This window comes from Ambystoma mexicanum, chromosome 3p, assembly GCF_040938575.1.
Source record: "Ambystoma mexicanum isolate Mex_15411 chromosome 3p, UKY_AmexF1_1, whole genome shotgun sequence".
Taxonomy (NCBI): Eukaryota; Metazoa; Chordata; class Amphibia; order Caudata; family Ambystomatidae; genus Ambystoma; species Ambystoma mexicanum.
In genome coordinates this window covers 75,901,318-75,926,816 of record NC_090925.1, presented here as the reverse complement: position 1 = coordinate 75,926,816, position 25,499 = coordinate 75,901,318, and the positions used below count along the sequence as shown (strand labels likewise).

At 43.2% G+C, this 25,499-nt stretch overlaps 2 protein-coding genes across 6 annotated transcripts in view; one reads left to right on the top strand and one right to left on the bottom strand.

Annotated features, from left to right (window-relative positions):
- Positions 1-15,224, top strand: part of LOC138580122 (C-type lectin domain family 2 member B-like) — a 283,857-nt gene extending 268,633 nt beyond the window's left edge. The window contains exon 4 of one of the 2 annotated variants that reach the window (XM_069650413.1): positions 11,831-15,224. In XM_069650413.1, the coding sequence (XP_069506514.1) occupies positions 11,831-12,156 (326 nt within the window). In that variant the 3' untranslated portion in view covers positions 12,157-15,224. The remainder of the gene's footprint in view (positions 1-11,830) is intronic. The other variant, XM_069650406.1, reaches the window with a different exon arrangement.
- Positions 3,509-25,499, bottom strand: part of LOC138580121 (zinc finger protein 684-like) — an 84,530-nt gene continuing 62,539 nt past the window's right edge. For 3 of the 4 annotated variants that reach the window (XM_069650404.1, XM_069650403.1, XM_069650400.1), the window contains 2 exons: positions 21,931-22,020; positions 3,509-6,973 (listed from right to left, as the gene is read on the bottom strand). In XM_069650404.1, the coding sequence (XP_069506505.1) occupies positions 6,216-6,973; positions 21,931-22,020 (848 nt within the window). In that variant the 3' untranslated portion in view covers positions 3,509-6,215. The remainder of the gene's footprint in view (positions 6,974-21,930; positions 22,021-25,499) is intronic. The other variant, XM_069650401.1, reaches the window with a different exon arrangement.

Here is a 25,499-nt window from a genome sequence, read left to right as displayed (position 1 = left end):
TTTTTGCCCCCCCGCGAGGGAGTGGAGCCATCCCATCCCCATAATCAACTCCATCATCATCATCATCCTCTGTGTCTGGTGGCAGCGGAATGTTCCTGCGCATGCACAGATTGTGCAGCATGGCACACACAAGCACTATTTTACCCCTCTTTACTGGGTTGTACAGCAGTGATGTGCCAGATCTGCTCAAGCAGCGGAACCTGGACTTCAGTAGGCCAAATGTCCTCTCGATCATGCCACGTGTGCAGACGTGTGCCCTGTTGTACACCTCCTCATGCCTGTTCCTTGGCCTCCGTATGGGCGTCATCAGCCAGGGCATAAGTGCATATCCTGCATCACCTACATGTAAATGGAGGGGACATCTCAGTGTTTGTGGTATACATGTCTTGATCAGATGCAGTACAATCATGTGCCATTAGTCAATCATCCATATGGGCCAAGCAGTGGTCTGACCAGTGGGTGATTACAATTCCTGGGTTATTGTTGTCCACATTGGCGTTTGGACATCGCCCAACGACTTGCTGTGCATATGGAGTTGCCCTTGCGGCCAGTAGTGGTTGGTGAGTATGGCATTGTGCAGTGATGTACACACATGGAGGAGTCAGTCAATAGACTGTGATGATGTGGTTGATGCGGAATGTCTCATGTGCACACATGTGCATTGGGGGGCAGTGGTGCATAGTGTGGGTGGCTGTATTAAGTGGCTCAAGTTGTATGAGCTTGTACTAGTCTTGGTTGTGCATCTCCTTTGGCAGGGTGTGTACGGGCACACTGTGGCCACCTGCCATGTGTAGCTTTGTGAGGTGTGGGTTGTGGTGACTGTCCATGACATGGGCCAGGGGGTGATGCATTTGCAATTGTAGCAGGCCAGTCACACAGGTCATTACCCTGGACACCCCCTCCCCTTTCACAGGGCCCGTGATTTGGCAGTTGTACTCAACCAATAGCCATGTGCTTTGTCCAGCATAGCGTTCCATGTACCGTGGCAATGTTGAATTCCGCAGGAGCATTAAGTCATGTGTTGACCCCGGGAAACGTGTGCAGCAATGTGTTATCACTTGTCCAGCGTCACATACCATCTGTACATTCAGTGAGTGGTACAGTTTCCTATTGCGGTACACCATCTCCATTGCATGTGGTACTGTGAGCTCTATGTGGGTGCAGTCTACTGCACCAATGCAATTTGGCATGGAAGGCCAACTTGGTGGCAATGACCTGGGCAAGGGTATAGGGTAGGGCGATGTGTTCCGCCACATGGCGCAGCAGGGTATCCAGTACCTGGTCCAGTATTCTTGAAAAACAGGGTTGTGAGAGCCTGTGCAGCTCACCAACAGTGTGCTGATACATTCCAGTGCCAAGAAAATACAGTACCGACACCACCTTCAGAAGGCGGGGGGATTGGGGTTGAAATTCCAATGCGGCTGCTGCTGTCGTCCTCCATCTTGGTGGTGATGTACATGATTGTTGGACGGTCCAGCAGGTATAATGTGTGGATCTGTCCTGGGATTAGGTTCCAGGGTGAGGCCCTGATGCGGGGTATTGCAGGCTGCCTGCGGGGTCGTGCCAGCTGCACAATTGGGTTTGGCATGGGTGCAGGGTTTGCCAACTGCCGCCTGCGCCTCCTCTGCACCATTACTGCCAGCATGTGCAGTGCTGCCTTTAGGTTCAATAGCCCCAGTCCCAATGCTGCTACAGCAGCTGCTTGCATAGTTGTGTTTGGAGTTCACCTGGGTGTGGGTGTGGCCCTTCTGTAGGCCCCCAGTGGCCTGCTGGGTCCAGCTGGGCTCATTTGGTGCACCTGTGGCCTGATTAAGCTCACAAGGCACTGTTTAACGTCATGTCCACAGTGGCGCTGATACCGCCACCGTGTCCACGGTGTTTCCGCCATATTTGTGGCAGAGTTTCCATGTCAGTGCTACTTGTAATGCGCAGTGTTACGTATTGCCGGTAACTGGGGGTTTCTCTGCCGACGCAGTTTTCGGGTGCGTTGACTCTGCAGTGGCAGTTTCTGGTGGTGGTATTTCCGGGATCGAAGGTCGGAATTCGCCGATCCGGTAAACGGTGCTGGTATGGTTATACCGGCAACGTTAAGTCCGGACCGGCAGACTCGTAATGAGGCCCATTATTTCTTACGAGCAAAATCATTTAGAGCCTCACAGAATTGCCCTAAACTCTTTTATTTACTTAACTAACCAGACCTCTTTCTCGCTTTTCTTGTCATTTATTTGTCCTCTGTGTGTGCGCGCGTAATCGCCCTGATGCCCAAGGACTTTGGCGCTAAACAAATAAACATAACCTCATAACATAACACAGCAACTACAGTCTCACCATCCAACAAAAATGCTACGATCTGGTTGAATGTGCCTTGGTTTCAGAAAGGTAAAACCGGAGGAAGAGCATTACACAATCAGGCTTCCTGCCGATGGAATGAATTACCACTACCCCTTCAATTGGAGTCCAATTTACAGACATTCAGGAAGAAAGAAGTGTAAGACATGGTTTTTCCAAGAATTGTTCTGTTGCTTGATCTTTTAGCTGCAGTACCATAGCGTAGTGATGCTTTCAGGCGATATGTGCTTTATAGAAAATATAAAAATATAACTATTGAGAAATGGAGCAGGTGGGTTGCAAGTTACTAACCACAGGCAATGCAAACGGTAGGGCTACCAAAAAGAAGAATTACAATCATTCATGGGCTCACCAAATATCTCCTAGGCATTCACCAATTCTCTTCTCAGGGCAGGCCCTCTAACAGATAAGCACCCCAATAAACATCCCACCCATCTAAAATGGAGACAAGTATTAGTGTGCCTTGCAATAGTTATGTAACCTTCCCCGGAAGGGAATGTGCCCTTCATAAATGCTGTAAAGTGCACAAGTAGGGAGCACATCTCCATTTAAGATCCGAAATATATTGGTTGGGAGGAGGATAGTGGCCCTCTCAGGAAGTACTTGCCAGCAAAGTTATGAGAATCGTGGAACACCAATGAATGCAGAGGAGAGCTAAGCATCAACAGGGAACCGGTGACAGGGTCGGAGAACTTGCACCATGGCGCAAATGATTGACACCACAGGTCCCATTCCTACTGCAAGAGGTCTAGCGTAAAGCTAAAGTCCTCAAACCTAAAAAGAGGGCGTAGCAGCATTTACAACAAACTGGCTTCACAGAAGAAATATTTCACAACAGGTCTTGAACAAGCAGGGGTTCAGAGTAAATCTAAGATTAGGTAGGAGCTAAATCTCATAGATTATTCAAGCATACATCCCTACCCCTGGTTTCATGTAAAACACCTAGGCTCATCAGATAAGCACAATGAGAAGTTGCTAAGTCATGGCTACCGACCCAATGGGACAACAAGCAAGACTACAAGGCAAAGCTCAAATGACATGCAATGCAAGATTTATAAACATGCATTAATACTGACATCTGCCCAAACAAATTGTTTAATCTGTGCAAATTTTGCAAGATGGCAGATACATGTTTCATAATTTCAGCATATATCAGCAATGGAGAAGCAGGTTTAGGCATTTATTTGAACATTCTGGTCAGACACAGTGTAAAGAACCTGGGTAATCCAGCAGTCAGCATAAATTGGCACACATAAAAGGAATGGTGTTTACAATCTAAAGTCTATTATAGAAGGCATGCCCTGATCAGTGTAGTCATAATCATTACAGGTACCTGAGCGTGTATAGCCAGAAAGCGGCCAATAATGATTGAGTGGCCACATCCATTATCAAGTGGGATCTCTTGAACCCTCGAGGGTCTAGCCAAATGTCAAAGAGCCTTCACATCCCACAACCATCAGTTTGGTCTTGGCTAGGTTCATTTCAGACATTTCTGATTCATCTAAAGGGGTACCTACAAGTCTGCTCTGGTTGTTTTGGAGAAAACAAAACGATACCTGGACATTGGACCCAATACAAACCATGAAACTGGATGACGACTGCTACCAAGCAGACATGCACCTTGAAAAGTGGTGCACATGAAGTTGAACCAGGGAGCCCTTATAACCTACCACAGCCTACAGTAAACTACCCGATAGTAGGTTACTTCAGGCGACCAGGACACAGATGCAGCGTCTCCACTTGATGATGATGGAATTTCACTGAAGAACAATCTACAAGGGCAGAAATATGCCCCATTCGAAAATGTAAGCATATCCTTCACCACACAGACAAGGGGAGACTGTGTGGCATGAGCAACTTCAAAAGGTAGATTGCTTAGCACCAGCAAGTCCCCCTCACTGCAGACAACTCTATAGTTCGGCTAAGATGACCTTTCTCCAATACCATGCACTAAAGAGCAAAGTTCTCGCTTGGGCGATTGTTGATGAGCAGACACGCATCAAGACCTCTTTTCTTAAGAACAAAGCGCACTAGTGCCCCCTTTTAGAATACCTAACCATACCCTGTATCAAGTTACCTGTAAATATTATCCACAATGGACTCATTATCCCAAAGGTTTCAATTTAAATAGTCAAAAGGAGCTGGAATCAGTCACAAAAAGCCCAAATTAATTGGACTCAATATCCCAAAGGTTTCAATTTAAATAGTCAAAAGAATATAGAATCAGTCACACAAAGCCCAAATTAATTCCAGCCACAGGTGTAAGGCGGTGGTGGATAAGGTTGGCCAAGCTAATCCAACATTTGACTCTTGTCCTATCGAATCATATAAGATTGTTCTGTTTGAGGCCTAGCAGCAGACAACACACAGCTCAATTCTTTGACAATGTTGTATAAAATGAATGAAACAGTCAAAATGAATCATTGCATGGAAGAGAAAAATATTCCAATTGTAAATCCAGTTACCTATTTTCAGGTAGAGACTTCCCTGAACAATGTAAGATTGGAGTATCCACATTGGCTTTTGACAAAGGTATAGTGTTGATACATTGCTTGTTGACCACAAGGTGTAGAATGTGTGCTGCTGAACTGCGTTTATTTTTCATTTAGCAGCAAGTAGGTGTCCTTTTCTTCCATCTCTTCACCCGATTTGTCTCAGCTGGATGTTCTGTAGTGCAGTTATCGAAGTGCAAACTCTTGTTTTAAGTCTGCATGCAGCAGAACTGGATTACAAGACATGCGTATATGCTTTGTGCTATAAGCACATTTGCAACACTGGTTTTGCAGTCTGCCATGTTCCTTGCTGATAGATCATGATATTGTGCTCTGCTTGACGGTAGTCTTCAAGTTATGTATGAGGATATGTTTGCCTCGATTTCTTTTCTTTTTTATTCACATATTTATAAAATGTATGGAAAAACAGACATGACCCTACCCCCCTTTTTTTTTTTTAAATTGCTCCATTTTGATCATTCGCCTTGTTATAGGTGAGACAGTTTTTTTAACCATCTGTTCTATGTTCCCACAGACCTTCCTTCTGTTAACTTTTTGACCAATATCCATTTTATTTGCATTTAGTCTTCACAAATGCAGGTTTCGGGAGGATGTTTTTGGTTGTCATATTTAAGAAATGAGGAACATTCTTCCCATTACCGGCTATTATTTATACTTACTTTCCAGTGTTTAGTCCTACTCATAATAAAACAAGGTTTCCATTGTAGGCTCAATGCTAAATTGGGTCACAATATATGCAACACCTGAAAAAACATAACTCTAGCTAGGTAATAAGACAAATGTATACATAAGTGATTTTTTAAATAAGCATTAAGGGTTGAGCTTTATATGATCATTGTGATACATGTATACTCATTTTCCTTCTGGGGACCACGTTTACACTGTCTCTTAGGGTTGAGATCTATTGTTGAATGCCTACAGGACTTGCCATGAGAGGAAGTATGTGTTCACACATCGCTAAAGCCGCCTTACAAACATTTCCAAAAGTCTGCACATGTATAGTTTTGAATTGATATATTCTCAACATACGAAACCACTATTCTCACAGCAAATATGAGAACTAATCCTTGTTCACAGCATTTTAAACTAAAGTACAGCATCACTAGAAAATAAACACAATTTTGATTCAACCTTTCCCAATTTCGATGTGTCCAATAAACACAGTTGTGGTCCTTCTCCTTTCGAGTAGGTTGCAGCTCCCAAACTACCTCCTCCTCGCTGCTCTGGTCTAACCATCAATTGGGATTTAAACATTCCTGTACCAGAACAGGAATGTTATCAATTGCACATGGTCTGCTCCCAATACAGCAGCCTACCACCTTTTCCAACACCAAGGAAAGTGATCAGCATGTCTCAGAGTGGTTGATGTGCTCCCATGGTCTTTGTCCTGTTAAGATTTGGCAATAATCTGATGCTGCGCATTCCGCTGAGTCGTTCCCGTTTGTGCGTTCGCTGATGAATGATAAGGTGTTCCTTTCGGTTAAAGCTTTTATCACAACTAAAACACTGATATGGTCTCTCGCCTGTATGCGTTCTTTTGTGCCTTATTAGAACTCCAGTTTGACTAAAGCTTTTTCCACACTCAGTACATTGAAATGGCCGCTCTCCTGTGTGCGTCCTTTGATGAGTAATTAGCGCTGACTTGGTTCTAAAGCTTTTTTCACACTCAAAGCACGCATATGGTCTTTTTGTGGCTTGCGACCTTGGTTGTCTATGAAGACCCTCGTGATAGACTCTTTTCTCATTTTCAGTACTAGTATACGCTTTATTGTTCTGGGGTCCGTTTGGTTGATAAGTGGCAATGTTAGAATTTCTTAGTGTGTTCCTCTCACATTTATTGAATACATCTGGTGTCTCTAAACTGGTGGTTGCCAGATGTATATCAGATTGCACTGGGTTACTGATGGCTCTTTCCAATTGAAACCTTCTCTCATTCTCTACCAAATTCGGATAGTGTTTGGCCAACATCTGGCTTCTGAAATGGGTTATCTTCTCTGAGAGATGTAGCATCGGTGCTTTGGGTCTTCCCAATGTAGATTTTAAAATACTTCGGTTATCGTTGCATTGTACAAAATTTCCATATATTTTCCTTCTGTTGATGCTTCCACTACCTATTGGTATAAAAACATGAGAAGTATGTTAATTCTACACTTGTAACACAATATACAAATAACATTTCAGGACATGTTCCATTTTTTATGGTGGAGGCAATGTTCCACCGACCCTGGCATATTGAGCGAAATGGAGACCTAATGAGAATTACACATTTTTGGAGGGCCCCAACAGATTAGGGTGTGTTGCAAAATGGAAGCCTTCATTTAACCCAATAGGGAATAACCTAAGATATGACATCACATCTAGGGGTAGAAAAAGCAGGGGGGGCTACTTTGTCGGCCTGGGGAAGAAAGGTGTACTCTTGTTGCTTTGGCAGCAGATGTCTGCAGGCAGAATGAATGCTTAGCTTATTTGATGCTTACAGCACTGTTATAAGAATGAGTGCACATATTTCTAGTTGTAAATGAGATGGCTAAGCTTTGTTCACAGAATGGGTTAGCATTAGCCACTATGCTGCTGGACTATTTAAAAGGTAAATCCTTAAAGTTATTATGAAAGCATCCGATTAAACGGAATTAAGAGAGGACAGGATACAACGCATGTTGTGTTACATAGGCTGCATGTTATTGTTATTGTTATTTTGCACTTATATAGCGCCTTATATACCATTGGTATGGTCTGAAGGCGCTGGTAGGTTGAACGCCCTTGGGAACCGAAGTTCAGATCAGTAGAGAGAGAAGGGAGAGTCAAAAGGTGCGTGTGTGCACCGGATATGTGTGCAGCTCGTGCGGTACACGTGTAATAGCTGGTTCTTATCGGTAGGTGTGGTGGTTGAGAGATCAGGAGAATGTGTTCGTTCTGGCAGGATTAATCCGGAACGGATGTGGCTGCGTTAGGCCTGGGGAAAACGCCTGGCTGAGAGTGTGAGACCAGCAGTGTTTACATAGAATGATGTGGAGTAAGCGGCGGATGTTCGTATGAGAACAGTTATACCGAATGGTGTCATAGTATCCCTGTGTTCTAGTTGAGTGGTGATGTAAAGGAGAGAGTAAGCGTGGGGTGTGGTATGAATGGTTATATGCTCTTTCAGTATGTAAACTTCAAATGCAACTTTCCCAGATAGGGTACTGGGCGAACTTCTAAGTTCTATTTTCCACAGAGAGGCTACTAGGCAAACTTTTAAGTACAATTTTCCATACAGAGGCTATTGGGAACATTTCTAAACTCAATTTATCAGCGAGGCTACTGGGCACACTTCTAAGTGTAACTCTTGCAGAAGTTATTGGGTACACTTCTAAATGCAATTTTCGCACAGCGTCTACGGGGCACATTTCTAAATTCAATTTTCCAGAGAGGTTATTGGGCAAACTTCTAAATACAACTTTCCAGAGTGTCTATTGGATACACTTCTATAATCACTTTCACAGATGCTATTGGTAGCACTTCTAAATGCAGCTTTCACAGCGTGGCTAATGGGCACACTTCAATGCAGCTTTCACAGAGGATATTGGGCGCATATCTAAATTCAGTTTTCCACAGAGAGGCTATTGGGCGCACTATTAAATCCATTTTCAGCGAGGCTATTGGGAGTACTTCTAAATTCAATTTTCCAGTGAGGCTATTGGGAACACTTCTAAATGTAACTCTTACAGAGGCTAATAGGTACACTTCTAAATTTCATAGAGGGTTATTGGGCACACTTCTAAATGCAACTTTCAGAGAGTGGCTATTGGGAACACTACTAAATTCATAGCGAGGTTATTGGGCACACTTCTAAATGCAACTTTCCAGAGTGTCTATTGGGTACATTTCAAATGCAGCTTTCCAGAATGTCTATTGGACACACTTCTGAATGCAATTTTCACAGAGTGGCTATTGGGCACACTTCTAAATGCAATTTTCACAGAGTGGCTATTGGGCACACTTCTAAATGTAACTCTCATGGAGGCTAATGGGTACACCTCTAAATTTCACAGAGTGGTTATTGGGAACACTACTAAATTCACAGCGAGGATTATTGGGCACACTTTTAAATGCAACTTTCACAGAGGATCTTGGGCACACTTCTAAATTCAATTTACCAGAGAGGCTATTGGGCACATTTCTAAAATTCACGGAGAGGCTATTGGGCACATTTCTAAGCTTGATGGAGAGGCTGTAGGGCACACTTTCTAAATGCAACTTTCACATGCTAACCTTCACAGTTCCATCTAGATGCGACGCAGGCCAATATTCATAATTCCATCTAAGAGTGGACATGCTTAACTTTCACAATTCCATCCAAGAGTGGACATGCCAACGTTCACAACTCCATCCAGGAGTGGACATGCTAACCTTCACAGTTCCATCTACGGGTGGGCATGCTAACTTTCACGGTTCCATCTAAGGGTGGGCATGCTAACTTTCACGGTTCTATCTAAGGGTGGGCATGCTAACCTACATAGTTCCGTCCAAGAGTGCTAACTTTCTCAGTTCTTTCTAAGAGTGGACATGTTAACATTATGGCAGTCTATGTTATTTGGAGGTAAAATAGAGTGGCATGGGCTTTCTGGAGTGGAGTGATTGCTCTACTCCCCCACCCATACCACACTCACGGTTTTGGTGGTGTCTGTTAGCAGGGGAAGCCAATGAAGCCAGCAACTGACACCTGCAGACACATCTTGGAGCCGCCTCAGTTGGAGCCGCCCTTGGCCTTGGGGCCCTTAGCCGCTGGGGGCTGCCGGGCAGAGGGCTGCCCTGGGAGGACCAGTGATAAAGGACGAGGGGCCTATCAGAGGGGGGGGCGGGAGGGATGGGATCAGGAAGAGGATTTAGAGGAGGGGAAGTGAGGACCGACTCACCTGCTCCTAGGATGGGAAATAGGAGCAGGTGCAGGAAGCGGGTCGCTACACCGACGCTGCTTCGGCCGCAACAACCAATCAGGGGCGGGGGGCAGGATGGGAGGCGGGAGGGAGAGGGGAAGAGCCAGGAAACGGGGCTGGGGAGCTCGGGGGCCTGATTTACGTTTAAAACACATCGAGAGGGGGTCGGGATGGGGGGCGGGAGGGAGAGGGGAAGAGCCAGGAAACGGGGCTGGGGAGCTCGGGGCATGCGGGGGCCTGGGGGCATTATTTACGTTTAAAACACATCGAGAGGGGGTCGGGATGGGGGGCGGGAGGGGGAGGGGAAGAACCTGGAAACGGGGCTGGGGAGCTCGGGGCACGCGGGGGTTGGGGCATTTTGGCCATAAAACACATGGAAAGGGTCACGCAAGGGGGTCCGACTCACCTGCTCCTAGGATGGGAAATAGGAGCAGGAAGCGGGTCGCTACACCGACGCTGCCTCGGCCGCAACAACCAATCAGGGGCGGGAGGGAGAGGGGAAGAGCCAGGAAACGGGGCTGGGGAGCTCGGGGCATGCGGGGGCCTGGGGGCATTATTTACGTTTAAAACACATCGAGAGGGGGTCGGGATATGGGGCGGGAGGGGGAGGGGAAGAACCTGGAAACGGGGCGAGAGTCCTTCATTGTCTCTCATTGTGGGGAGGATCGTGCAGGCTGGGGACGCTTGCCTTCATTAGCTTCCATATAGTCTTGCTTTTGTGCCAATCTGCGCTGGAGTCCTATGGGCGTTTGGTCTAGGAGGACCGATCGTCCTCAGAGCACCCAGGGTGCCAATTTCTCATTAATCTTCGGCAGGAAAGCACTGGCTTTATTACCCAGAGTTACTCATGTCCGATCGGCATAAACTAAAAGCTGGTGCTAAAGGCCATCCTTGCTTACGGCCTTCGACAGAAAGCCCAAAGAGTTCAATCTGACCTGCATCAAAGTTTTGGAGTATAGCGTTCTCTAGGGCAGTTCCAAGAAGCTAGCTTCCGCCATAGATATTCACGCTGTCAAAAGCTTGTTCCAGGGCGAAGAACAGCTGTGTACCAATAGCCTATAGCTTTAATACATAGAGATTCAGGTCAATGCCAACTCCCTTGACGAGTGTCAAACCAGCCTGCTTCCCTTCTGAGATAATCAAATGTAATGGTACTGATGCAACAGTTTGCCCAAATTCCTAACAGTGCTGTTGGCCGATAAGGGAATAGGACGAAATGACGAACACAAAAAAAAGTTTGATAATCAGAATTATAGCATACTTCCAAAACAAAGGGATAGAGGGATAGCCTTTGCTCTGAATACTTGTTTAACTAATAAAAAGAAAATCTGCCCACAGCCCACTATTACCATACTATTAATAATCCCATCAGTTGCTACGGGAGCAGCTTACGTTTGTGATTAATCTTTCAATGTGATTAAGCTTTGCAAAATGATCCTGCACTAAATTGGAGCCAGTAGGTGCAAACAGGATTGTAAAAGGGACGTAGCCACCCCTACCCATCTTTTTGCTGGCAAAAAAAAGCACTCATATATCCTCCTTCAAATGTCACATCTTGGACTTTGGTCCTCCAAGGGGGTTCACCCCAGAGCACTTTGAGACCATAACAATGGCAGTAGGCACTATACAACCCATATCCCATTATCTGCCAAAGGCTGACAAAACCTCACTAGTTTGACATCAGGCGTACCATTTGTCTAGGGGGAAGGAAACTAGAGACTTCAATGCCCTTTCTTGCAGTGAAGTGTTGGTGCCATAGCCACGCAAGACCACTTCAGTGTTAAGGACAGTGCTTTGGCAATGCATTATTTTTGTAGGGGGGGGGGTACATGGTTTAGGTGCAAAATACAATGTTGTTTGGGCTCAGAGTCCGGTTTGTTGTAGATGTGACCTAGGTTTGGCCTGGTGGTTTCCCCAAGTATCTTTTTGGTTATGCCCAAGTTTGTTTTGTCATGCATTTGTAGAGTTGTGCACAAAGTAACTTGTCTGGGAGTAGTGCAATTTACTGAAAAATAGTGCAGAGATGACCAAAGTTTTTCCAATTTTCTGCAGGTGTCATGGCTGTGGTCCAGTGGAAGAATGCAGCTAGAGGAACATGGATTGGACCAAAACACTGGCAAGAGAATTACAATTTCATCAATTACATTTATGAGACAAGGCAGCAGACAATTTATTTTGTAACTGCTTGGTTCCACAGAAGTGTTATTGTTGTCTCAGGGGTATCTTTAGTGTTGAGTAATATCACTGATCAAAACAAAGCAGAAGGCCGAAAGCTAAGAGATTGGACTTTCCAGGACATCGTGGAACATACCACTATACAGGTTTTCTACTTGACCCCACCCATGCTCCAGTCTAGTACTAAACTGCTAGTAAAGTAGGCGTCATTGCTGTGGCTCTGATGAAAGCAATGACTTGTACCAGAGGGCTGCTATGGGAGCATATGGCTGTGCCCTGATTAACTAGACCAAAGAGCGTCCAAGGAACGATTACTAGGCTGCACAGACTACCTGCAAGAAACTGCAAGAGGTACATTCCACAGTGGAAAAAGCTGGAGGAGAGGCTCCTGGCATCCACCACACAGCAGACAAATAACACACAGCTACCATCATAAACTCTAAAAGCAAGGGGGGGGTTGGTTCTGAGCTGTGCCAGCTATCCCCTGCTGCAGGTTACCTCACCAGCCACTCACCTTTTGCTGAAACCAGCGCATGGCCTCCTCTTTACCAATCCTATGCTTGGCACCAATGACTCCCGTCCTGCGTTTTTTGTTGGCGATGCTAAAGCCAGGTCGGCCAAGGACCACATAAAAATCCATAAAAAAGATTGTAGCATGTGGAGTGATTTTTTTTAGTTTGTATATACTGTTTTCTCCCACAGATTGAATTGTTTTTTTAAAAAATTCCACTGTAAAGGTACCACACTGGTACAGTTATGTTACAAGAAAGACACGTCTAAAGAACATGTGACTTTATGAATATATTTTTTTGTCTGTCTGATTAACTAATGCAATATTTCCATCTTATATGTGTTTTACAATGTGAAGTGCACTGAAAACAGCCAAGATGATGAGCTTTAGTGACAGTAGAACTCAGAAACTGTTTCTACCCGCAATGGTTTAGAGCTTTATTGTGCAAAAAAAAGAAACTCTACAGGAATATGCAGGTTGATTGAATTAGATTACACCTATTATTAATTTAGACATTTGTTGCAATGTATATGAAATTCAAGAAATAATGTTAAGGATTGATGTATGTAAGTATGCAAAATGGCAAATTTGGTATTTGTTTATAAATGTATTTACTAAAATGTATTCAAGGATTTTATAAACTATACATGGGTGCAAAATGTCAAATTGTAAGCTGCAAGTCACTAGCTACAAGGCATATGTCACTTGCTGCCTTGCCTGGGTGTAGGCCTGTCCTTCACATGCATTAATATTTGCCAAAAGTCAGTGGCATGTACACATTTTGTGCTCTGACCATACAATAATTAAATGGAAAAATAATAATACTGGGAATACAAACAAGAAATGCTCATATTGGGGTTTCCAAAGTTTATGCAGCTGTACATGTATTCAGTGCAGTACAGTGAAGTAAAAAAACAGTAGCAAAGCAAGAGCAACAATACCATTACTGTTACAAACAGCACTAAATCAAGGACAGTAGACACCACAAATGGAAAGAAGGTGGTGTTAGAGAATTTATAAGAGAAGAAATGTGTGCAGTAGGTGCATTAACATTTAGAATTGGGACGGGGGTAGAGCAAGGTTAGATTTACTTAGGCCACACAAATGCTAGCATAACAGCAGGTGCATAAATATAGTTGGTTTTCGATAACCCAAGTAAAATCAAAAGTGAACAACCGTGCCTTGTGAAGAAAAAGATTCATAGCTTGACAAGCATGTAGCAGAAATGAGATTGGCCTTGAAGGAAACCAATCATTGTTTGTGCAAGTTGGAACAGGAGGGAAGGAGAGGAATGTAAGAGTAACATTCCACAAGCAGCACAAGATTGTGCAAAACAGAATCTTATTCAAAGATCGCCATGGGTCGAGATAGGAACTGTAAAATGACACAAGCTGGCACGTGATATGGTGAGAGGTGCCATTATAAGAAAAATGTGGGGGAATTTAAAGAAAATGTACAGAAGGGAATAATAGAGGGAAAAAAGGAGGAGTTAGGGAAATTGGTGGTTTAAGTCGGAGCTGGCTGAAGGCTGTCACTGGGGAGAATTAGAGATTCGGCTCAGGGGTGTTGGTCTGACAAGGACTAGCTGAGGCCTCCATAGTTGTAGAAAAGCAGACTGCTGGCCGTGAGCATGGGGGGGGAAAAAATAGCCCAAGAGCAAGACGGCCCATCGAAGATACAGAGAGGAAAGAAATCATTTGGACGGCTAGTTTAACAAATAAATGAAATACCTCCTCCAGAATAATAGGCAAGGTGCCAGATTTGAGACAAAGCAGCATTTCATTAAACTTTACGGTAGAAAAAGGTTAATGAAGTAAGCTGGATCTAAATTTTGAGTGGGAGATTTTCCCTTTATCGCAGAGGGTTCGAGTAGAACGAGCCATCCAATGATAGATGAGCAGGGAGGGTCACAGAAAGTTGAAAAACAAATGTTTTTATATGTAGTTGCAATAACCAATGAATGCAGAACTCTAACAAGTTGTACATGTTTTGAATGCCATGCCATCAATGTGGATTTGCACGTGTACCTCAAAATTGCTGTTTCGTGTGAGTTGGTGTCTGTGCACAGCAAGTTATGTAACACAACTGATTGATTCAAGCTGATGAGATTGCTTATATAAAGTGCCTAATTGCGCATGGGTGTAGCAGTCTTTATTTGCATCTAGAAGTGAATTGAGAATTGAGCACCCTGTCGTTAGTCATCTAGCTTCTGACCATAAAAAGCTGGGCTGTTTGGCCCCCTATCTGTCAATTTATGCCAGTAGGGCGGCACAGCCTACTTTTTTGAGATTTCGGTTAAATCTAATAAGAACTAGAGAGACACTTCTGAGATATGGCCAGGCTGCGGTGGCTGAGTCCTTTTGTAGGTTTTGCAAAAATTGTAAGGTTACAGAAACAGCACATCATCTGCTGTTGGAATGTCCAGCATTGTTACAAACGTGGATTAAATATTTGCACAAATAATAATGTGATAAGAATTGATTTAATCTGGCACTGCTGTTTGTCTGGTAATACTACTTCTACTGTCAATGCAGTGGTGGCATTTATGGACTCTCTTGGCCTTGAGGGTGATAAAATGTAAAATAGAAGCTGAAAGAGTATCCTCAAATGATTTGTTTTTATTTCTTACTCTTTTTTTCTAATATAAAAATGTACTTTGAAATGGAATGGCTTAAAATGTTATCTTTGTTGTTCATTTTAACCTGTTTATCTTTTTATGTCTGATGAATTAATGCTATGTATCTTTTGAAAAAGGTTAACTGGTAAACCAATAAAAAAAAAAAAAAAAAAAAAAAAAACGTATAACATATACTACTTAACTATTATAAGAAAAGTCAATTGTCATTTAGTTTTGAAAAAATTCTTGAAACAGGGTAAAACATTAAATTCATTCAGAAAGAAAAGACTCATTATGTGTGACTATGTGCCCTGTCTCACCATTTAGGTGTGTGGGTGACTGAGGCGGCCAAGCCACAGCATTGGAACCACCACATTAGGGGCAAGCTGTGCTCATCAATACCCAGGCAGACTCAGACATTTACCTAAGAGGTACAGAGCATTTGCCGGCAGAGGGAGCAGAGTGGCAGCAGAGACATGCAGGTCCTAGCCACTCCCGGCGTAGAGCTTCATGTGTGCAGGCAAGCGCACATACGTGGAAATAACAAATCCAAGAAGGAATAGCTGCCTGTTGAAGGCATGGTATGTCATGGGAGTGTTAACACCTGAAAACATTTGTTGGCACAGAGCCACAGGGGCTCCATCAACCCCGAAGGCTGGGGGAACATTGTGCACAGTGGCCACTCATTGAGGTGAAGTCCACCCGTGGACAGCACAAATGGAGGGCATTTTCAGTTGCTGATCAGTGGAGAGGCAAACGTGGAGGAGAAGGAGGTGTTGTAGAAACAGTTGAAGGAATAGGAGGTGCAGGAGGCAAAGTAGCTTCAGAAGGAGTTAGAGGTGCAGGAGGGGGAGCACAGAGAATGGATTTGGAGATCTCAACTGCAAGAAGCCGATTGAAAGAGAAATGAAGCAGGAGTGGCGGGTGAACAAGAGAGTTAAACTATCACAGGAGGGGAAGTTGGAGAAGTTTTAAGGAGGAGAGTCACCAAAGCGGAGGAGGAGTACAGTGAAAGTGGGAAGTAAGAGTAGGAAGGTGGGGGGGTCATTTGAAGAAATAGGGACAGTAATAGTCAAGCAGTAGGAAACACCAATTAACTTGTTTGTGGGATGTGGGAAGAGGAACAAGACTGTGGAGAGGCGTTAATGAGGTTAGACATCACTAATGGGCTAATGACAACGCCTAGGTATAAGTGAGCGCTGACAAAATAGGAGGCTAGAAAGATTGTGACTTTAACCTACTGCCGACACCAAAGACAGGCGAAACGGGCATAAGCATGGCTAGGCATATATACACCCTACTGGCCTAACTAAACTCTGGGAGACACACTGTAACTTACTGTAGCACAGCTTGGAGCTTCTGCACGAATACCTACAACAGTGGAATCATCTGCTATTTGGGGACTGCCATTGGAAAAGTAAAGACCATGCCAGCTATGGCAGATCAAACATTTGTATCCGAGACTGTGTGTGCAACACCAGAGAAAGACCTGGAGAGACTGTCAGAAACCACCCTGAAAAAATATTTTTGAATGTTCTCATTCTGACCCAGTTCAAGTTAGAAAGATGCTTATGGACACTTTGTAGATACTGAGAAAGGGATTGCTGTCAGAAGAGAACCTGAGGAACTTTGGTGACAGAGGAAAAACTACCAGGTGACCATCACATTAGCACCAAATAGGTGAATAATCCTGGGAGAGACTTGTCAATAGCACAACATCCTGACCAGAAACGTTTCTGATCATCAAGAGGTGAGCAACCCATTGCCAAGAGATCAGGTGATACAGAGGAAATCAGATAGGGAGTCCCTTGGGTTATTTTACTTTGTTTGTGCATATATACTTTACCATACTATTATAACTTACTAATTATGATCCTAGAAATTAAACATTTCATGTGTCTAGTGCATATGCTGAGGAAAGTAGTTTGCAGTGCATGTAAAATTCTAAAATTGTTTAAAATTCTAAAATTGTTTAAAAAGGCACAAGTACAACAATGCTGGCCTACATGGTCTAAATCTAAAATCTTTTAAAACCGGTATGATACCATGGGCCTCATTACAAGTCAGTCGGTCCGGAAACAACGGTGGCAGTAAATCCGCCGCCACCGTTGTTTCCGGAACGGCTGATTCCGAGTCCTACAGGCGGGAGGTGTCACTCCCGCCAGGTCTGACCTGGTGGAAATAACATCACCCGCCTGCAGGCGGACATGGAAACACCGGCTCCGTCATAGACGGAACCAGTTTTTCCAAGTTCCTCATCCCCATGGAGTCATGGGAATGGGGATTTACAGAATTCCTCCAGAATTACCGGGTCACAGGGTTTGTAATGCCCCGGTGATTCCGGCAATCATGGAGGCGGAATGGTATTACTGGTCCGGCGGCAGCCTGGTGGTTTTTCAGGCACAGCTACCGCTGGACTCGTAATGAGGCCCAATGTCTAGAAACAAATGAAAAATAAAACGCACATTCTGGTTTAATGGTCATTACAGCACTTTTAAAAAGGCACTGTTTTCCTCCCTCATCACCATACCTAGCGTCATCCAAACCTAATAATAACAACGTATATCTGGACTTGGTAACTGCTGCACATTCAAATTCAAATCTGCATAGGAGAAAACCCAGAGACAGTGGAAAGAACAGCAGAATACTTGGAAACCGGTCAGGCCATTAGAAACTCAAAATCAAACACAATGAATTGTACTACAAATTAGTTAACCTGCAACCTGCGGCAATTCAGTCATTGCAATAAAGCATAATTGAATCCTATTGAGCTCCCACCTTCCTCAAGATCACACTCAATACAAGGACAATTTAAAGTGATATACAGACAGATTATAGAATTCCATTCAAATAGCCATGAAATAAATATCCATCAGGATTCCAAGGTATTAAGCTAGTTGTGCACATCTTAAGAATCCAGTTAGGAACTCAAATAGGTTTTCACGCACACTACTAAAACACTTTACTAGGAAAAGCAGGAGGGGTAATCTGTAGGAAGATTTTGTTTCTGCAAGTTTGTGATTTAGATTCTGGAATTAGTGATGGGAATTATGAAATGTTTTTATGTTTCTTCATGTTTCTTTAACATGGCCTTCAGGAAGCCTTTGTTTCCCCTGGGCAAGATGGAGGCTCAGTTTCTCAGCAGTGATTGGAGGAGAGTAGCTGTGAGGTAGTTTGGAATTTCTCTGAAAATTCTAAACTGCTTTTCATTTTAGTCTCTCAAGAGACAGGTCGCAGTTTCCAGAGCTCAGCAAAACTTTTAAGTCCTCAAGAAAGATTCAATAATCTGAAGAAGATAATATGAAAGACAAACTACAGTGATCATCAATGAAACCAGAGTCTTTCTTAATGTAGCTGAGAAAACAGATGAAGCAAGCTAAGTTGTTCATTTAAAGTTTTGAGTTACTAGTTTATTGTTCCTAAAGTATCATATAGATATAAAAAAGAGAAACATTGAACTATTCTTGACAAACGGAATCGCTTTTGAATGCAGTTATGTTAACAGTGGACTTTAAATAGTATAAATGCAGTGATCGGTAATACAAGTTTGTGCACGTGTGAATCATACAAGGAGTAAGTTGCATGCAGTTCGCACGGTAACCATTAACAGTTGCGCGGTCCTTTTATGTGTAGTTGTATATTCGTTTAGAAACTAAACGCAGTAGTTTTTTTGTTTTAACCAAAAGATAAACGCTGCTAGTTGTCAACTTCGTATCGCGTGCGAGCATATTTCGTTCAGCCTATGCTAGAGAAAAGGTCCTTAACTAACGTTGTGTACGTGCTGCGCGCATCACATTGAATCTTTAGAGGAGAAAGGATTTGAATCAGAGTTCAACGGTGAATTCCGCGTCGCGGCCAGCTGGTGCAGAGAAGATTGACTGTGTTTTTGCGCGGAATAGATTTCTGTCAGATTTCAAGATCGTTAAAAGTGAAAAAGAGTCAAACTAGAAGTATTTTGCGGATTGACAGCCTGGATGTAAATTAACATTAAAAACAAGTCAGTTCAATGAGGCAGTGATAAATAAGCTGTGCTAGTGAGACTTTTCCTGAAGCTACAGCAGTACATCAAGTCAGTTTTGCATATACTGCAGATAGTTTCTAAAAAGAACATTTGCATTCAAATCAAAAGAGAAAAAGAAAGTGACAGAACAATTTCAACTACAATTTAAAGCCTATCAGCATCAAGGCATAGGCAGCAGGTAATAAAGGGGGTAGAAATCAGTTAAGTCTTTAGAATTATAGTTGAGTTGTTTTCTAACATATTTATATCTTAATATCATTGTCTTTTCGATCATCACAGACACTGAGGCAATCTATCCAGTTCCAGAGGGTGTCCGTGAGAGACAGAGAAGATCTGCGTTTTTTATTTTCTCCATTCCTCTTTCCCCTTGGGTTTGCCAGCTTGGTAGTTATATCTGCTAAAAGACTGTTAGGCAGGCAGACTTAGGGGCGGGGGGGTCTCTGGTGGGCCAGCATCACTCCGGCAGGAAGTTTTATACTGAACCTGACACTCCTAATGAGGCCCAATGTCTATAAACTAATGAAAAATAAAACACACATTCTGGTTTAATGGTCATTACATCACTTTTTAAAAAGGCACTGCTTTCCTCCCTCATCACCAGATCTAGCTTCAACCAAACCTAATAATAACAACGTATATCTGGACCCAGAGACAGTGAAAAGAACAGCAGAATACTTGGAAACCGGTCAGGCCATTAGAAACTCCAAATCAAACACAATGAATTGTACTACGAATTAGTTAACCTGCAACCTGTGGCAATTCAGTCATTGCAATAAAGCATAATTGAATCCTATTGAGCTTCCACCTTCCACAAGATCACACATGGACCATTTAAAGTGATATGCAGACAGATTCTAGAATTCCATTCAAATAGCCATGAAATAAATACCCATCAGGAACATTTTGGGCATGTCCTCATATGCCAAGCAACACCGGCGAGTCTGCCTAGGAGCGCTGGGAGCCTCAGGGCATACCGACACGGGTTTCAAAGAGATAATTGCCATATATGACAAGCGGATAAAAGAAAGAAACTGCGATTACGTGAATTCCCTTATTTAAATCAATTTGGGGACAATACAGAATAAGTACAAAAACGAAGTAATGAACTGTGATAAAACCAGAGGAAACATTGATACCAGTGAAGTGAATTGATTATGAATTAACAAGAAAAGCAGTGCGAATAAACAAAGCCAAATAAGCAAGCATAATGAATGATTGGGATGAATAGTTGTCAGGATGATTTGCTCCCCAAAAGCAAAAGGTCCCTTCATCATGAGGGATCTGCTATGGCCCAGTGTCCCTTTTCCAGATGCAGATAACTAGGTCATCCCAGTCTCTGTGGCAAAGGTCTCTGTTTAAGGGGGTTTACTTAACAACTTCCTGGTGTGGCTTTATGGTGATCCAAACATGGGCCCGCTTGGTGTTATCTAGATGTGGGCTATTATAGATCCTTGAGCAGGAGAGTTAGGGGGACGTGGCCATCAAGGGAACTTAGAGATAGGCTGCAGGGGTCAGTCTGGACATTCTCAGGGGCTGCTTGCCCACCTCTCTGTGTCCCCCCACTCATACCTCCGCCAACCGTCTGGTCTTGACTAGGGCAAACCAGGTAGCCTGGAACAGGCCTCGCTTACTAGCTATGGTAGAAAGCTTGGATCTAGCTTGGATCTCACTACTTTCCTGTAGCACTTTCTAAATGTTTCCTCTCTTCATGATGTTATGTACCCCATCTCTTCTGGACCACCTTTGATAAAACTGCTCCCTCATCTTTGTGAGGTTCTCCCTCCAACATCCTCGCTGTGTCCCCCCCCCACATTCCATCTCCCTTTCGCTTAAACAGGAGTGAAAGCATGCCCCTTTAACTCTGAGCTTGATATCTTTTTTCCTGCCACTGTACTTACCACCCCCTTATTTTTCCACACCTCCCCTTTTCTCCCTTCATTGTTAATACCTCATTCTGGGTTGCCACCTCCTTCTGTTTACTCTCACCCATTGATATTATTACCTACTCATTGATTCTTTTAGCCCTCACCACCTCTTCCTGATCACCACTGCTCACTCTCCTCTGCGCCTCCAGCTTTTGCTTCTTCCACCACTCTCCAGTCTCTAGATGTCATCAAACGTCCTATTCCTATAACCCACACCATCTGAACAGACCTGGGATTTGCTATAGTGTGCTCCACACCCCCACCCCTATTGGTGGATATCCTGGTAGGGGTCTGCACCTATGGCTGATATTTTATTGAGGTCTGCGATTTGACAGCCTGTCTGCGGCCAGTTGCTTTAGGGTCACGGGATATGACCAAGTATATATTTGACCCACTCGCCACCTTGGATCCTAGTTCCTCCCCACCTGATTTTAGAGGGTGTTGTCTGGGCTGTGCTAAACTCTCTGCTGTTCCCAGCATGTGGACTACTGGCTGGGAACATCCAAGGTAGGCTTTAGGGATCTTAGGTTCCTCTGGGCGAGTGGGGAAATGTGCACTACTATGTTCTCGGCAAGAGGCAATGAAAGATTTAGTACCAAGAGCGATTCCCTGGTGACGTCATTCTGGCATAAAGAACTTCCAAGACTTAGAAACAGTAGACAAAGAAAATAAATAAAACTAACCTTTTTTGGGGTATTTTTAGAATATTTTTTTAAAGTGTTACCGCTGGGGTGACAAGGGTAAACACTTACAACATCCATGCTTATAACGTCTGCATTGATGTAAACTGCACTGACATCACACAGAAAAAGAACACCGAAACACTGCCATGTACTGTGTGCCAAAGTCCATGTGTGTTTCATTGAGTTGGCGAATTATAGAAACAGGTTGGTTCTTTCTTACCTGTAGTTCTTCCCTCAAGACTACCCTGAAAGTGTGCTTCTCTCTGCGGTGCAAGGTTCAATGAGCATACAGGTATGTCAACTGGGTCACCTGTAAAGATCAGAATATAATACATAAAGTAGAATCCTGTGAAACAAAAATCCAAAACTTGGCTACGGTGTGCACTTGATGAAAAGCTTGTATGGCAAATGTTCTGTTAGAAGATACTTAAAGGAGGGGCGCACCGTTACTTTTTATCTTTAAACAGTGCCTGCACCCTGTCAAAAATTTCAGAAAACATTTTAAAAAATTTCCTATGGAGCATCACTAACCTTATGTGCACCAAACCCCCAAAGTGAAGGCATCCATTTTATGACACTGCTGTATCTCTGAAGACAAAAATGCCCTGGTGGAAATAATCAATTGTATCATGTTTTCATTAATTTGTGGCAGGGTGTAGGCACAGTTTAAAGATGCACATGAGGAAGCTGATTGCAGACAATAGTATTCCTGAAAGTGTTTGCCTTTAGTACCCAGAGAGCATGCAATTAAAAACAAGCACCAGCTCAAGATAATATTTACAGGACAAGGACTGTCTGCAAGCAGCTCCATAATATGTATCCTTAAATAATGCATGTGCCCTGTGACAAATTAAAGAAAACAGGTTACAATTGATAATTGCTACGAGGGCAATGAAGCTTTCAATGTGTGGTTCTTGAGCATGAGTGTGAGTGAGTGTGAGTTTTTACTTCTGAGGTGAGTTTTTACTTCTAGGGTTAGAAGAGGGTCCAGGGACTTCGCAGAAGACACCCTAGCAGGATTCTAGCAGTGGACTGGGTGCAGTGGACAAGAGACCTCCCAATCACAGAAAACACCCCAAAGCTACACACAAATCCTAAAAGGCTTCAGGTAAGTACATACCCAAGCCAACACAGTACCTCAGCATTGAAGAACATTTAGCAGCAGGAGAACTTCAGGATCTTTAGCCAAAAACCCAGTCAGTGGATTCCTTGTCGTGGTGACTGAAAACAAGAACTCAAAAGGAACTTTGCAGCAGGGATCGATGAGCTATGCAACACTGCCTATTTTATGCTTTGCACTCTAACAAGTGGAGTTTTTTTATGGACCAGAGAGAATAGCTGGGATTTCTCTTCACCTCTTGGCCCTTTTTTTCCAACATCGACTCAGATTTCAGTACAGAAATTGATAGGTGGATAAAGCTGCTAACATCATGGACTAATAATTAGCATGATTAAAATGGCTTTTGCTGCCAGAATGTTAGTACATCTTGAACAAAGTATACCATGTACTGGCAAAGCCTTGTCAACGTTTCATCTACTAAACAAAAGATTCCAGTGGGGTTTGGACCGCTTTGAAGAGAGAGAGGTCCTGTGAGAGAAGATGTGAATTTAGCTTTCTAGATCTTGGGATAGATATGCCACAGAGCATTAATTCATGCATTTTGTTTTCCGGCTGTTGTTTGCATCTGGTACTAGGGGCTAGCAATCTGTCCTCTAAGGAACCACATTTTAAAACCAGCTCTGCTTTTAGGAAACCCCTCGACCAGGGATTGGTTGGCTCAGGTTCTACATGGCTTGTAATATATGGATTGAGTCCAGATTTAAGAAAAGTGCTATTCTGGAACACATGGATTCATTTAGGCATGCTTCAGGTTAGAAAGGTGGGGGAGGATGGCAGCATGGTTTGGTTTAACACCTGGATGATGATGTGCATCCCAGGTCTGAAATAGCTAATTACCAAATACCTAACCTGGTTTTATGCAAGGCTTTGGACTAGACACACAATTCCCCCAATGTATATGAGGTTAGGGTAAAACTCTTCAGAGAAGATGATTCACCATTGATGGGTGCTTCAGGCTTCGATAAAGCCATGTCAGATGGCCTGGCTCTGAAATGTACCAAGACATTATTTTTAGGAACTGCAATTTTCTAAAATAATCAACATGGGCAAACTATTTTCTGCTTTATTGAAAATAAGATTGGCTTCCGTTCCATTCATCACAAAATCCTCTTGAGGGTCTACTGGACACCGCAATCAACATTCAAAGGCTGGGCTTAAAGGAGGAATCTTCATGCTGAAGAGGTCTCACCAAGAGCGGGTTCCACCTCCACAGTCATTCATTGCACAGTTATGTCTAACCTGTGCCAGGTAATTTTGTAGGAAGAAGAACTAAATGGGTACAGATTTTAAGCCAGTCTAAGTAGAGATGTCGGTTGCAATTAGGATGATGCTGGCCAAAGTATTGATTATAAGGCACTGGTAAACAAGGAATTAGTAAGTGGATCCATCAAGTGACACCGCAGACTTCCCTGGAGAAAGTAACTTATGGGCGAAGGAGAAATAAAGATGACTTTACATGGCTCTGTATGACAAATGATTTGTTTTTAATGCTGATATTTATTATTTGGATGCCTTTGTTTAAGGGCATTCTATGTATGGGTTTGGACGGATCATTCTTGTTTGTAGTCTTGATAGACTTTTCTGGTGATACTATTGTGCACCACATTAATTTTTTTATAAAAGCTTTATGTTGGGAGGAGGGCAATATTTTGATGCACTAATATCTGGCTTACTGCCCCTCTCATTTTATGCGGTCATCAGTTATATTTAAGCAAATGCAAATAAAATGTGTCTTTTGTACAAAAGAAGTACAATTACCTGAAGTTCCGTAGTAATCAATTATATGAGATTTAAACATACGTTTGTATGCAACATGTTACCTACGACATCTTGACGGGCCTTAATGTTTGTATGACAACCCAAATACAATTAAAAAACAAACTCGCAGTTCAGCTGTAGAAAGAATGCTCAGCGGGTTGAGTGCTCGCTGCTGTGATCAGAGTGTGATATGCAGGTCGCAGGTTTGAATCCCAGCAAGGCCAACTCAGCCTTTCATCCTTCCGAGGTCGATAAATGAGTACCAATTTCGGTTGGGTGATATTGTATGTAAATATGTGCTCTGTAAATCACTTTGGATTAAGGCGCTATATAAATAACACATCATTATCATTAACAACAAACTATTGACATGGTGATAACCATCATGAATGAACAACCCCTCATCTGTCTTAGACTCCCCCCCCCGTATTTGAACAAACTTGGGTGGACCAAAGGTCTTGGGGGCACTTCATAAAATCCTTGAACGGAATGGTATCTAACTCATGTCTGCTCTTATAATGGATTTCCTTTGCAATAAATTTAGAACATATTTCAAATTAAACTTGCAAGGCTCATTTAGAACATGGCAGCAGCTGTTAGGGAAAAATTCTCAGAAATATTAACCTGAAGAGCGAGACCTTTGTCCCCACTCTCTCGTGTATTTTTTCTGTGATTTAAACTCCGAGTTTCTTTTTATGGCGTCTGACAAACTCCATTGGCATCTTTTTGCATTGTGTCATACAGCACCTTTAGTGCAGTGACACAGGGAAGTCTTTTAGATTTGCCAAGGTTTAGACACCTTACTCTTGAATGAACTACTGTTTCCAAGAGCAGTAAAGTGAAATTGACTTTACCTACATTGTAACTTTCAAGACCCAGCACACACTATCTTACAATAGAGTGCTGGAGGG